Source organism: Sorex fumeus, unplaced genomic scaffold (assembly GCF_029834395.1).
Source record: "Sorex fumeus unplaced genomic scaffold, SorFum_2.1 ptg000063l, whole genome shotgun sequence".
NCBI lineage: Eukaryota > Metazoa > Chordata > Mammalia > Eulipotyphla > Soricidae > Sorex > Sorex fumeus.
The window spans coordinates 13,828,085-13,841,266 of record NW_026606120.1 but is presented as its reverse complement, the minus strand read 5'-3'; the positions used below and the strand labels follow the sequence as shown (position 1 = coordinate 13,841,266).

The 13,182-nt window shown below is 49.2% G+C and overlaps 1 protein-coding gene across 1 annotated transcript in view; it reads left to right on the top strand.

The window, feature by feature from the left end:
• IARS1 (isoleucyl-tRNA synthetase 1) overlaps positions 1 to 13,182 on the top strand; it is a 40,840-nt gene that overhangs the window by 14,446 nt on the left and 13,212 nt on the right. The window contains exons 14-23 of the mRNA XM_056127790.1: positions 500 to 626; positions 1,643 to 1,716; positions 2,044 to 2,238; positions 3,847 to 3,933; positions 6,135 to 6,218; positions 6,892 to 7,036; positions 7,827 to 7,947; positions 9,708 to 9,799; positions 10,681 to 10,758; positions 12,271 to 12,392. Of these exons, the coding sequence (XP_055983765.1) occupies positions 500 to 626; positions 1,643 to 1,716; positions 2,044 to 2,238; positions 3,847 to 3,933; positions 6,135 to 6,218; positions 6,892 to 7,036; positions 7,827 to 7,947; positions 9,708 to 9,799; positions 10,681 to 10,758; positions 12,271 to 12,392 (1,125 nt within the window). The remainder of the gene's footprint in view (positions 1 to 499; positions 627 to 1,642; positions 1,717 to 2,043; positions 2,239 to 3,846; positions 3,934 to 6,134; positions 6,219 to 6,891; positions 7,037 to 7,826; positions 7,948 to 9,707; positions 9,800 to 10,680; positions 10,759 to 12,270; positions 12,393 to 13,182) is intronic.

Below are 13,182 nucleotides of genomic sequence, written 5' to 3'. Positions count from 1 at the left end.
TTTTTATACTGAGAAACTGAGAAACTATTTGATGGCCTTGTCAAGGATGTTGACCAGTCACGCCCAGGGTGTGCGTGGCTCCAGAGAGCAGGCTGTTTATGTACCTGGGGCACTTGGCGCCTCAACTGGCTCCCAGTAGGCTCCGGTGCCTGGGTGATGGGACAGGGATGTCTGCAGTGAGACCCAGGGGATCAGCACTGCTGTGTAGGGAGCCTGTTTCGAGTGGGGCCGTGCCAGCTGTGTCAGGACTGCTAACAGGACTCGTGCACAGAGACCATGGCCGGGATGCAGGCGAGGGAATGCCGGCCCTGGGGTGAATTCACAGCAGACATGGCCACTGTGGGGCAGCACCAGCTCAGGGACCATCCACACAGAAGATGCTCAGGGGGCGGGGGATGAGCGTAGCATTACCACAGCATTCTACAAGGTGCATAGATAAAAATGGCAGCATTACTCACTGCTCCTTAATGTAAACAGTGATCAGACCTCTTTATTGCAGGGTTCCAGAGTTTGTGCGAGAAAAGCGATTTGGAAATTGGCTGAAAGACGCCCGTGACTGGGCAGTCTCCAGAAACAGATACTGGGGTACCCCTATCCCCCTGTGGGTCAGTGATGACTTTGAGGAGGTGAGGCAGAGACGCGTTTCCTTGTATCTGTGGGTGGGTGGGTGGCCGGGGGGGGGGGGGGGTGTTCAGATGTTTTTTTTTATGAGTTAGGAAGAAGGTCCATACACTGAAATATGTCAGAGTATGATGAAAAATACAAACTTAAGAGAATGTAATGTGTGGCTGGAGCGATAGTACAGCAGGTTGGGTGCTTACCTTACACATGGCTGACCTGAGTTTAATCCCTGGCATCCCACATGGTACCCTGAGCACCAACAGGAGTGATTCCTGAGTGCAGAGCTAGGAGCAACCCCTGAGTATCAATCACCAGATGTGGCCCCCAAAACAGAAATCCAACCTTGTACACCTTTAACCTATAAAATCATGTATCAAGTAATAGTGTTCATGTGCTTAAATATACAGTATGCAAGAGGTGAGTCCATGTCCCGTCCTGAGAGCATCGGTTCAGTCAGGAGAACAGCCAAGGGCTCAGAGGGAATCTCCTAGAGAGACTTGAGATGGGCCTTTCTGGAAACTGAGTTGGAGACGCTTTAGAGCTGACCAAGAGAACAGGGAAGTACCCGGAACAGAGCCCCACTGGTCTCTGCTGTTCCTCTCCAGAGGGCATGTCCAGTCACCTTCCCACACCCCGCCTGGACCCATCTCAGCATCCTTCCAGGCAGCACCAGAGCGTCTTGTGCTTGGATTGCTTCTGTTGGGTTCTGGCAGTGATTTAATTCTGCCTTTGGCTTGTGATTAAAGAGCCAGAGTCCAGTGCCTAGAGGAAGCTAAGATGTCTTAGCAAGGACCGGTCTCCTCTTCCCATTCCTGGCAGCAAATCAGAGCTTGTGGTAGTTCAGGCTGGTCTCTGTCAGAGTGGCCCAGGGGTGGTAACTGTCCTCCAGACCAATGGGGATGGTCACGAACCTCCCCTAGTAGCACAAGGTTCCTGAAACTGCCTGTGAGTGCGCCCCCAAAAAGAAAGAGTGTGGCTCTCAACCTCACAGCTCTCTTGATGTTTGACTTTATCCTGGCAGATAGTGTGCATTGGGTCAGTGGCAGAACTTGAAGAACTGTCTGGAGCAAAGGTCACAGATCTGCACAGAGAAAGGTCAGTTTTGGACTACGGGGTTCATTTCAGCCCTCATAATGCCATGGCACTCAGACTGTTGGGGCACAGTCTCTGTAGCAGACGACAGGGTCACTTATAGAGATCCTTCGTTTGCTGAATAACTGCTGCCCTATTCAGGCTGGGATGGCCTCTGTCTTAATACCTGGGAACTCGTGGGTAAGCTGCCTGGTGCTCTCTGAAATCCTGGACAACATCTGATGCTTGTCCCCAGTCGACGAGAGGAGGAATTGATTTGTTCCCTGATGACAATTCAAGTTCTCTAGTGCTTGAAAGGAATAAGAAGTGGTTGCTCTGTTTGTTTGTCAGCATCGACCATCTCACCATTCCTTCCCGATGCGGGAAAGGCTCTTTGCATCGCATCTCGGAAGTGTTTGACTGCTGGTTTGAGAGTGGGAGCATGCCTTATGCTCAGGTTCACTACCCATTTGAAAATAAGAAAGAATTTGAAGACGCATTTCCTGCACACTTCATTGCCGAAGGCATCGACCAAACCAGAGGATGGTATGTTCCTTATTCTTCCGAGCGCTTTATTCCTTTGCTTTGCTGTGGACCTACCCTGTGTCTTTCGGGGGGCTATGTCCACTCGGGCAGGCTCTGCCTTTAAGGGTTCTGAGCAGCAATCTCAGAGTTTGTGCCATTTTACTGATGTTTTAGAGTAGAGAGATCTGTTCTGCTAGCTGTATGACTGACACAGAATGATTTGTCTTCTGTTTTTAGCTTATTCCTTTCAAATTATGTATTCAGACATTTAATGAGTGGGGCCAGAGCGATAGTATAGCAGCTTGGGTGTTTGTCTTGCATGCAGCCAACCCGAGTTTGATCCCCAGCTTCCCATATGGTTCTCTGAGCACCAACAGGAGTGATTCCTGAGTACAGAGCCAGAAGTAATCCCTAGCATCTCTGGGTGTGACCACAAATGCCAAAAACAAACAAAAATGTTTAATGAGCATTTCCATACAAGATATCAGGGTTGTGTGCTACAGATTTGAAGGCAGGTTGAAAATTTCTTCATATAGTTTTCACAAGGTTATAAAGTTAATGTTACAAGAATTAAAAATTTTGAAAAATACCCTGAGCCCTGCCAGGAGAGTTCCCTGACCTTAGAGCCAGGAGTAATCCTTGAAAGTTCCTGGGAGGATCCTGGAATTGTGCTTTATTTAAATAACTAGTACATCCATCCTCTTCAATGAAAAGGGCATTTGAGGAATGTTGGTGTCGTTTTCTTTTCACAGTTTGCATTGGTGACTGCAAACTGATGGAATTTCAGCCTTAACATTTTAGAATCTGCTATTTGCAGCTTCCGATCAGTCTGTCTGTGGATATAGTTCTCAGGAGGAAATTTCTATTATGGGCAAGTTCCAGCTGCCCCGCCGTGCCCTCTCTGAGGAGCGCCTTATCCCGCATGTTTCTGAGACCCCTGGCTCTCCTGACACACCTATTCCCTCCTCATCCCATGGGTTTGGGCTAATCTGTCCGAGGAAAGAACATCTGGGTAGGTGCATGTTAGCTGTGGGATCTGGTTTTCATCCTTATTAACTCATGCCATGAAATTGTTTTTTGTTTATTTTTGTTTCGGGGTCACACCCAGCAATGCTTAGGAGTTACTCCTGCCTCTGCACTCAGGAATCACTCCTGGGGGACCATATGGGATACTGGGGATCAAACCACATGCAAGGTAAATGTCCTATCTGCTGTACTATTGCTCCAGTCCCCAAATGCCATGTAATGTTCTTGGGGTACAAAATTGAGCGGATGAGATGAGAGGCACCGCAGAGGAAACCACATCATTTCCTGAGACAGCTTTCCCTACGGAAAGTTCTTCTAAGGAAATAAGCTGCAAAATAGAGACTCTCAGGGAGGGCAGAAACACACCCAGATTCCTCTCATCCACCTTCTGGCCCGTGCATTCAGCATCTTTTGTCATAAGTTCAAAAGGCCTCCTGTGACCTGCTGAAGGGAACGCACCCTCTTGGTTGTCAGTCCAGTGTGTCTAGGAGGTCTTGAGGCTGTGCAGTAACGCCCCGTTCTGGCCGGTTCCCTGAGGGGAGTGTAGCTGGCCCTGCCTTCACAATTTTTACTGTACTATTTCTCTATATTTTCTTCTTTCAGGTTTTACACCCTGCTGGTGCTGGCGACAGCTCTCTTTGGACAACCCGCTTTCAAGAATGTGATTGTCAATGGACTGGTGCTTGCCAGGCAGGTGTCAGCCCCGCCCTTGCGCTCAGGCCTGGGAGGAAGGGCTTCATCCAAGCCAGCCCTTGACCTTGCCCTTCTTTGGAGGGAAGATTAGAAATCTGCTCTGCTCCTGCATTTGTTTTCTTTCCTCTGATCTTCTTTTTTGCTCTTCCTTCTCCTCCATTTTCTTTCCCACATATAGACCTCTGGACTTGGGTTGTTTTGGGGAGACGGATTAGATTGAAAGTCTAGTGGAAGAAGGGTTGCTGGATTAAAAGTGCTTCCCAAAATAAAGCTAGCGATAAGCTTGCAGTAAGATGTGTCCTTAGGGATTTTGTACAGCACTTTTACTTCGAGATTTTATTTAATATGGATGCTGGAACTTGAGCGTAGTTTTGTTTTTTCTTTCTTTTTTTAAGTGAATCACTGTGAGATGCACAGTTACAGAGGTGTTCATGATTGGCTTTCAGTCACACAATGTGTCAACGCCCATCCCTCCTTAAATGTAGATTTTGTTTGCCTCTTTTTTAATGTGAGGATGCTGTTGATTCTGGCCATTTCTGATACTGGCATAAGAGGAGTCCTTTTTATCCTTTGCCTCTATCATCTCTAGTCAGTAGAAGTGAAAATGTAGATTAAAACATGAAAATTAACCAGATCATATACATAGCCACCCTGCTTCATGCTTCTGATGATTTACACATCTCAACTCATTTACTCCACAGAACTATGTGAGATGGATCCTTTATTTACCCTATTTTGAAGAAATATGAAGAAATTGAAGTACAAGAAAATTAAGTCAAATTAAACCCAGGTCATCAGAAAATGAGAGATAAATTCATGTCAGTCTGGTTCTAGCCCTACAGGGCATACCTTTTTTTTTTTTTAATTTCCATCAACTGTAGATATTTCAGAAAGGAGATTACCATCTCTTTGCAGGAGTTGCAGAAAGTAGCAACTATTCTTTGTGGACGTTGCCCAGTTTTTCCCCAGTGGCCACATCTTTTAAAACTAGTTTCTTTCTTATGAACTCGATATTGACACAATCCTCTATCCTGTTCAGTGCTGCTGCTTTACGTGGTCTCGTTTGCTGCACAGCAGCGTGACCTGTAAAGGTGTGCACCCACCAGCACATCCTGGGACCATGCTCAGCGGCTCTGACAGTCACAGCCACCCTCCTCCCCAAGCCTGTTATCTGCCGGGTGTATACTTTTGTGATTTGTTGTTTCAAATATATCCTGTAAATGGAATCATGTTGCAGATAACTTTTGAGAAAAATTCTTTCCCTTGGGGATGCAGCTCGTGTGTTCATAGTTCCCACATGTGGCTGAGCAGATAGAGTTCCCCTCCCGTGTCCATCCTGATCTCACCTTCTCGTGGGTGTTGGTTTGTCCTTCAGAATAGGGCGTGAGATTGTGTTTGAGTGAGTTAGAGTTTGTTTTTCTTGTTATAAATGTGAACGCCATGTAACTGTTTGTTTGTTTGTTGTAAATTTGGACCCCATGTAACTGCTAACACTTGCGCATCTTCCAGTGCTCACTCTACCTTGACATTTCTTCATCCATTCTCTGTAGTACTCAGAAAGAAACAAGAAAGATTGGAGCTAACAGCCTTATCATTTATGCTTCAGCGTTAGTTTAGATCCCATTTTCATTTGTTGTGTATTCCACTTTGCTCATTGAGAATTTTTTTCATTTTAATTTTATTAAATCATCTTGAGATAAACAGAAAGTTGTCCATGATTGGGTTTCAGTCATACAATATTCCAATACCTGTCCCTTCACCAGTGTACATTTCCCACCACCAATGTCTCTAACTTCTCTCCTTCTACCTCCCGCGCCCCGTCTGCCTCTATGCTCCACAACAGACACTTTTCCTCCCTCCCTCCCTCCCTCCCTCTGTCCCTCCTTCCCTTGCTCCCTCACTCCATCCTCTCTCTTCCTTTCCTTTTGACTATTATGGTTTGCACTACAGGTACTGTAAGGTTATCATATATATCCCTTTATCTCCTTTTAGCACTTAGTTCTTGTCCAGAGTGATCGTTTCCAACTGTCATTGTCATAGTGTGGTCCCTTCTTATCCTAACTGGCCAGTTCTCCTGGTCCTCATTTCTATCATTGTCCACAGGTAATAGTCTCATACCGTGTTTTGTATATCCCACAAATGCTCATTGATTTCTTTACTTAATCAGCATTTCTCCCTCCCCCCACCTTTTTTTTAAGTGATGGCCAGAAAATGAGCAAACGAAAAAAGAATTATCCAGATCCACTTTCAATCATTCATAAATACGGTGCTGATGCTCTCAGGTATAAACCAATGCTTCCTTGTGTATAGTTATTTTTTTTAATCTTAGTATTTCCCGTTCTATTAATTGTTTTCCTTGGATTCCATTTGTAATTAGCACTTAAAAATTTTATCTGGGGCCAAAGCAGTAGTACAGTGGGTAGGGCGTTTGCTTTGTACGCAGCTGACCTGGCTTCAGTTCCTGGCATCCCATATGGGCCCCCAAGCACAGCCAGAAGTAATTTCTGAATGCAGAGCCAGGAATAACCCTTGAGCACTGCAGGGTGTGCCCTAAAAGGCAAAAATAAATGAATTTGAGTTAGAGAGATAGTATAGCGAGTAGGGCATTTGCCTGGCATGCAGCCAACCCGGGTGTGATTCCCCAGCACCCCATGGTATCCTGAGTACCACCAGGTGTGGCCCAAAACCCAGGGAGTCGGGGTGGGGGGGCGATATTGGTGTGGGTTTTATTTTATTTGGCGGCAGGTGCGGAGGTTAGAGATTAAACCCAGGGCCTCCTGCATTCCAAGCATGCACTCTGCCTCACGGCTCTCTGCCCGTACCAGTAGCATTGTGAGTGTTAAATTGACCGAGAGATATTTCTTCTTGATCCTTCCCTTGATCAAAAAGTAAGATCTGAGTGTTGCTGTGCTGTGGGTCACTGTCTTCTGCCCTGCTGTTGTCTTTCGTTTTCAGGCTGTATCTGATCAACTCCCCGGTGGTGCGAGCAGAGAACCTTCGCTTCAAGGAGGAAGGCGTGCGTGACGTCCTGAAGGACGTGCTGCTGCCCTGGTACAACGCCTACCGCTTCTTCATCCAGAATGTCCTGAGGCTACAGAAGGTGTGCTGGGCCTCGGGGAGGCTGAGGGGCACGGGGCATGTGTGAGGCCAGGGACACAGGAAGGAGGCCCTGGCCTCCGCTAGATTCAGGAGCTGCCTGCAGAGAGGCCACGTTTGGCATGCTCTCTCTCTGTCAGCCAGACCAAAGTGCTGGGAACCCGGAGGATGAGTCTGGGGTGGCAGGGAAGCTCCTAGGACAGCAAGTGTACTAGGACAGCCCCGACAGGTGCATTTGTCCTGGTACTCTGAGGAGGACGGGAGCTGGGAGGGTGAATAAAGTTCCCTTGAGCCGTTCTGTGAAAGGCCACCTCCCCACACCTGTTCACCTCCCTCGGGCCTGTGGGACTTCTGTGCACCCCATGTTCTTCTTCATTTTCTTCTCGTTTCCTTTTTGGTTTTGGTTTTGGAGCCATAACCTACCTACTGTACTATTGCTCCGGCTCTGGATGTTTCCTTTAGCTTAGAAACCAGTAGAAGGTGTGCATGTGGGGTGTATTTCACCCGGTGATGCTCAGGGGTTACTCCTGGCTCTGCACTCAGGAACTACTCCTGGCGGTGCTCAGGGGACCGTATGGGATGGTGGGAATCGAACCTGGGTCAGCCACATGCAAGGCAAATACCCTACCCGCTGTGCTACCACTCCAGCCCCATGTTGGGTGTGTTTCTGTTGGATTTTTGGTTTAACTTTTGGTGGAAGGAGGTGACTTCTTTCAGTTGAAGCAAAGAGTTTATTTTCCTGCAGTGATTTCCCCAGAGCACACACAAGTGTTTCACTAACTGCCCATTCTCAGGAGGAAGGGGTGGAGTTCCTCTACAACGAGACCCTGGTGAAGGCAAGCGCCAATATCACGGACCGCTGGATCCTGTCCTTTATGCAGTCACTGCTGGGCTTCTTCGAGACAGAGATGACAGGTGTGTTTCATGGGGCCCTGCTCCCAGGCAGCAGTGCTCAGCCCTCTCACGCCCTAGTGACAGTTATTTCTCTTCAGGAACATAGAGAACACATTGAGAGGCATTCTAAAGAGCCCCCGAGCAGATTCTTCTGACCTCTCAGATAGAGTGTCATAGAAATGTACTTGTTGGGGCCCCTGAAACCCACATTGCATGATGTGCAGAGCTGTCGCCCTTATGTGTACTGTGACCATGGAGGCGTCAGGGCCGCGGAGTCGGGATTTCTAACAGCCGCTGACTGGGAGGCCTGTGCAGGTGTGGTGGGTGGAAGAGAAGAGGAGGCGCCACCCATGGTCTACACTCTGGAAATGAGCTCTTGGCGCCCCTGCCAGAGGTCACTATGGCCCGTGGGCAGGAGGGATGCTCCAACTGTTTTGAAGGGGCAGAACTGCCCTCGTGCGGGTCTGAGCGCATGCGTCCAGTAAGGCCAGGCTGCTGGGAAGGTTAAAGGCAGGGCAGCAGCTGCAGAGACTGTGTGAGAGGAGAGGGCCAGCCTTCAACCCCGGTCCTTGTATTCTGTTTCCTCCTCCATCAGCCTCTAGTTAACCCTGAGGCCTAGCACAGGAGCCTTTTGAAAGGTCTCCAGTTGCAGAACTTTGAGATCCCTGAGCCCAGGGAGGTGAAAGGTATAACCCAGGTGCTCCCTTTATAGTGCATGTTCTAGGTCAGTTATTTATTTATTTATTTATTTATTGCTTTCGGGGTCGCACCAGGCAATGGTCAGGGGTTGCTCCTGGTTCTGCACTCAGGAATTATTTTTGGCGGTGCTCAGGTGGCCTTATGAGATGCCAGGGATTGAACCCAGGTCAGCCACATGCAAGGCAAACATCCTACCCACTGTACTATCACTCCAGCCCTGGTTCCTAATCATTTAAATCACAGACTTGCATAGCAACAACCGGCCTATGGGACCGGGCTGGGGCTTTGTGAGACAGTAGCAAATAGCACTTGGCTCCAGGCTCTGGAGGCATCAGAGCGCACGGCTTGGCCCTAGCCGACTGTGCTCTCCTGCGAGGCCAGGAGCCTCGCTGGCGTGGTCTGCTCATCCGTTGGGGTCTTTCTCTCCTTTGTGGGGTTTGTTTTTATTCAACAAAGAGTCTCACATTCGTTCAAGGAGCAGGGGGTGGGGGTGGGGTGGAGCAATACTCTAATCCTGCAGCAGGGCTGGCTGGCCTCCTCACCCTTCCACCTATCTTCTAAACCCCTGCCCCTCCCCCACACAGCCAGAGTTTCTCAGCACAGCACCAGGAACCTTTTGGGGGCCGGGGACTGAGTGTGCCCCATCAGGTGTTGAACTCTGACCCTTATGTGCGCCCCAACTCCCCAGTCTCCCCTGTGGAGCAGAAACACTAATGTGAGACTCACTGGCCCACACTTGGCCTCTGGCCTATCAGCTTCCTGAGTGTGCTCAGATCAGTGAGACACTGATGTGCCCACCTGGCGGGGCTCCAGGTGACAAGTGCCCTGTAGAGCTATGTGGCGGGTCCCCTCAGATGCAGATGGGGTTTGTCTGCTCTCCCTGACCAGCACGTCATTCTGAGTGTGCCCCTCAGCCCCTTGGCTCCCGTGTCAGCCACAGCCCCAGTAAATACTGTGGGTGATGCTTCTCTGAGGAGCTTCTGTCTCCTTAGTGAGCAGAGACCCAGAGGGCTTGTGTCACTGTCCAGCACGCAGCGTGCTGAGCGTGTTCTTGTGGCCTCACTGACATGTCTTTTTTTCAGCTTACCGCCTCTATACCGTGGTGCCTCGCCTGGTCAAATTTGTGGATGTTCTGACCAATTGGTATGTCAGAATGAATCGCAGAAGATTAAAAGTAAGTGCCGCCGGGAAAACAGCATTGACAAGGGGACAGACTGAAGGAATGGGACATTCTGCGTGCTCCGTTTTCAAAGCTGTCTTTCCCTTTCACTGTCGCCCATCAGTTGTGTTTATGACCTTTTGGTGGATGGGAACCTTAAGTTCTGAAAGTCATCGCACATGCTTTAAAAAGACAACTGGAATGTCATGCTGAGGGAACGTCTCAGGCCATGCAGCACCAAAACAGATTGCTCTTAGAATCCAAAAATCCAGATCTATGACATACTTGCAAATGGCACGTCAGGCTCTGAGCCTGAACTGGCAGCTCCTGGCTTCCGCCTCCAGGGAGCCAGTTGTTCGTTGGCAGATCTCTTACATCAGCTGGGATTCAGGGTGAACAAGGCTTGGCCATAAACCAGGCAGGCTGTCGGGGGGCAGTGGGGAGCCTTTGCACAGGCCAGGTGAGGCTCCCACTGCCTGTCAGTCCTACCCGCAGTTGGATTAGTGAAAAAAGCTTAGGGCAAAGCCATAATTTTGTCTTGCTAGAGTATAATTATTAATGTGCATAGTTACTAATGCACATAATAATGATAACCTTTGGCATATACAGTGCATGTGTATTTTATTGGTTAAATTGTTTTTACTTAAAATTTCCATTGCCTGAGTGTTGTCTGAGTGTCCTGCTCAGCATCCAGCCCCTCCAGCTTGCCCTGCTGCCATAGAGACGTTCTGTTGACAGTCTGGGACAGAGCCAGAGTCATGGTCCTGACCCCTGTTCCTGCAAACTTTCCCTTTGTGGGTGACCTCTGACAGTCTCTTATGTGGTTCTATAATAAACACTTTCCACGCCCCCTCCGCCCCCCATTCAGTTGACTGCTTGTTCTTTTGCTATTTTAGGGTGAAAACGGCGTGGAGGATTGTGTGATGGCCCTCGAGACCCTGTTTAGTGTCCTGCTGTCTCTGTGCAGACTCATGGTAAGCTGCCTGGCTGTGCCTACCACTGCAGTGTGCGTGCGTGCATGTGTGTGGTATGTAGGCTATAGATGCTGCTCCCCCAGGAAAAATAGATGGGTTTGGGGGGTTTTTTTGTTGTTGTTTGTTTGTTTTTATTGAATCACCTTGAGATAGTATTAGAAAGCTCTCATGTTTGAGATTCAGCCGTATAATGATCAAACACCCATCCCTCCACCAGTGCACATTTTCCACCACCAATGTCCCCAATATCCCTCCCCTGCCACCATCCCAGTCCCCACCCTGCCTCTATGGCAGACGATTTCCCCAATACTCTCTCTCTACTTTGGGGCATTATGTTTTGCTCAAATTTTCCCACCACCATTCAAGCCTACCTGCCAGAGGCTAGATAATTTATTTTCCATTGCTCATTTTGAATATCATGAGAGTTCATGTGGCCCCCAAAGTGGCCAGGTGCTTCTGGAATTCTAGATTGCAAATGATTGGATTCCAGAGACATCTCTGTATGGCACTAATCCATTTTGGGATTCAGTTGGGAGTCTCTGGGCCAGGGCTGTTGGTGCACTAAGATGGCGCCTGGAGACAGATTGTGGGCGGGGAGCTGGGGAGGAACAGACAGGTCCTCTGCTGCCATACGGCCTGGAGATTTAGTCCTGGAAACTGCATACCTGGGCCTTGCTTGTGGAAGCTCTTGGTCACCAGGATTCCATCTGGAGTAGGCGAGGAGAGTGTGCCTGCTCCATCTGGGGTTCCTGGTAAAATTGGCCCGGTATGGGGCCCGGAGAGATCTCCAGCGCTGTGGTGTGTCTTCCGGGGCAAAATAGACGTGTTAAAGCACCTTCAGTCTCCAGTTGTGATTCAACAAGTCAGGGCGAAGAAACATGAGATAGTTCAGCAGATAGGGTGCTTGCCTTGTACTTGGCTGACCAGGTTCAATCCCTGGCATCGCATATCCCTTAAGCACTTCAGGAGTGACTCCCGAACACAGAACCAGGGGTAAACCCTGAGCACAGCTGCGTGCGACCCAAAAACAAAAACGCAAAGCTGGACTCTTTACATCTCATCACTGGTGTCTTCTTTCATGGCCAAGGTCCTGTCTCTACACTGAATTGCCACAGTTGCCTTTATTTATGAGGGGTCGCACCCACTGGTGCTTGGGGACTACTCCCTGAACAAGGTCAGCCACTGCAAGAGAAGCACTTTAATCCTGTACTGTCTCACCAGCCCTACAGTTCCCTTTGGATTCGCTCTCATGCTTAACCGAATATATTTTAAATTATATCTTCTTGTTTGTGGTTTGGGGGCCATGCAAGGCAATGCTTGGGAGTTATTCCTGGCGGGGCTGGAGTGATAGCACAGCACGTAAGGCGTTTGCATCAGGCCAACCATGCAAGGCAAACACGCTGCCTGCTATCCTATCGCTCTGGCCAGCAGTGATGGTATTAATGTTAAAGTGCCTTAAGTTGCTATTTATGAGGAGACGGTGAATGAGCTGCTGTCCTATGCCCCACACAGGCCCCCTACACACCTTTCCTGACGGAACTGATGTACCAGAATTTAAAGATGCTGATCGACCCCGTTTCTGTCCAGGACAGGGACACGCTCAGCATCCACTACCTCATGCTGCCCCATGTGCGGTAAGAATTCGAGACAGATCAAGGGACCCACCTCACACTCGGGGGACTGAGGGTGATGCTGCTCCCTGCTCCTTCTCTCCCGAGTTATTCCAAGGGCCAGGAAATGGCAGCAGGGATGTGGCACGTGGGTCATCGAAAGGGCCAGGAGCTGCTTCCCAGGACACAGAGCAACAGGCCCAGGCCTCTTGTCTCTCTGTCACTGTGACTTACTGTGTCATGCTGTGTTGCCCCAGTGAGACAGGCCCTGGTGCTGAGGATGTCTAATCTGACTTCCTTCTCTCACTTCTCTTAGGCAGGCCCAATTTTCTTGGTTTGTCTGGTGGGGTTTTTTCTCGGGGCGGGGGGGGGGGCGGGGGTCACACCCAGCGATGCTCAGAGGTTACTCCTGGCTGGCTCTGCACTCAGGAATTACTCCTGGTGGTGCTTGGGTGACCATATGGGATGCCGGAGATTGAACTTGGGTCAGCCGTATGCCAGGCAAATACCCTCCCCGCTATACTATCACTCCTGACCCCTGGTTGTTTGTTTTGATTGTGTGTTTTGTTTGTTTTGTTTTTCTTTTTGGGTTGCACCCGGCAATGCACAGGGGTTACTCCTGGCTCATGCACACAGGAATTACTCCTGGCGGTACTCGGGAGGGGGAAATATGGGATGCTGGGAATCAAATTTGGGTCGGCTGCATGCAAGGCAAACGCCCTACCTGCTGTGCTATCACTCTAGCCCCTGGTTGTTTGTTTATTTATTTATTTATTTATCTTTGCTTTTTTGGGTCACACCCGGCAATGCACAG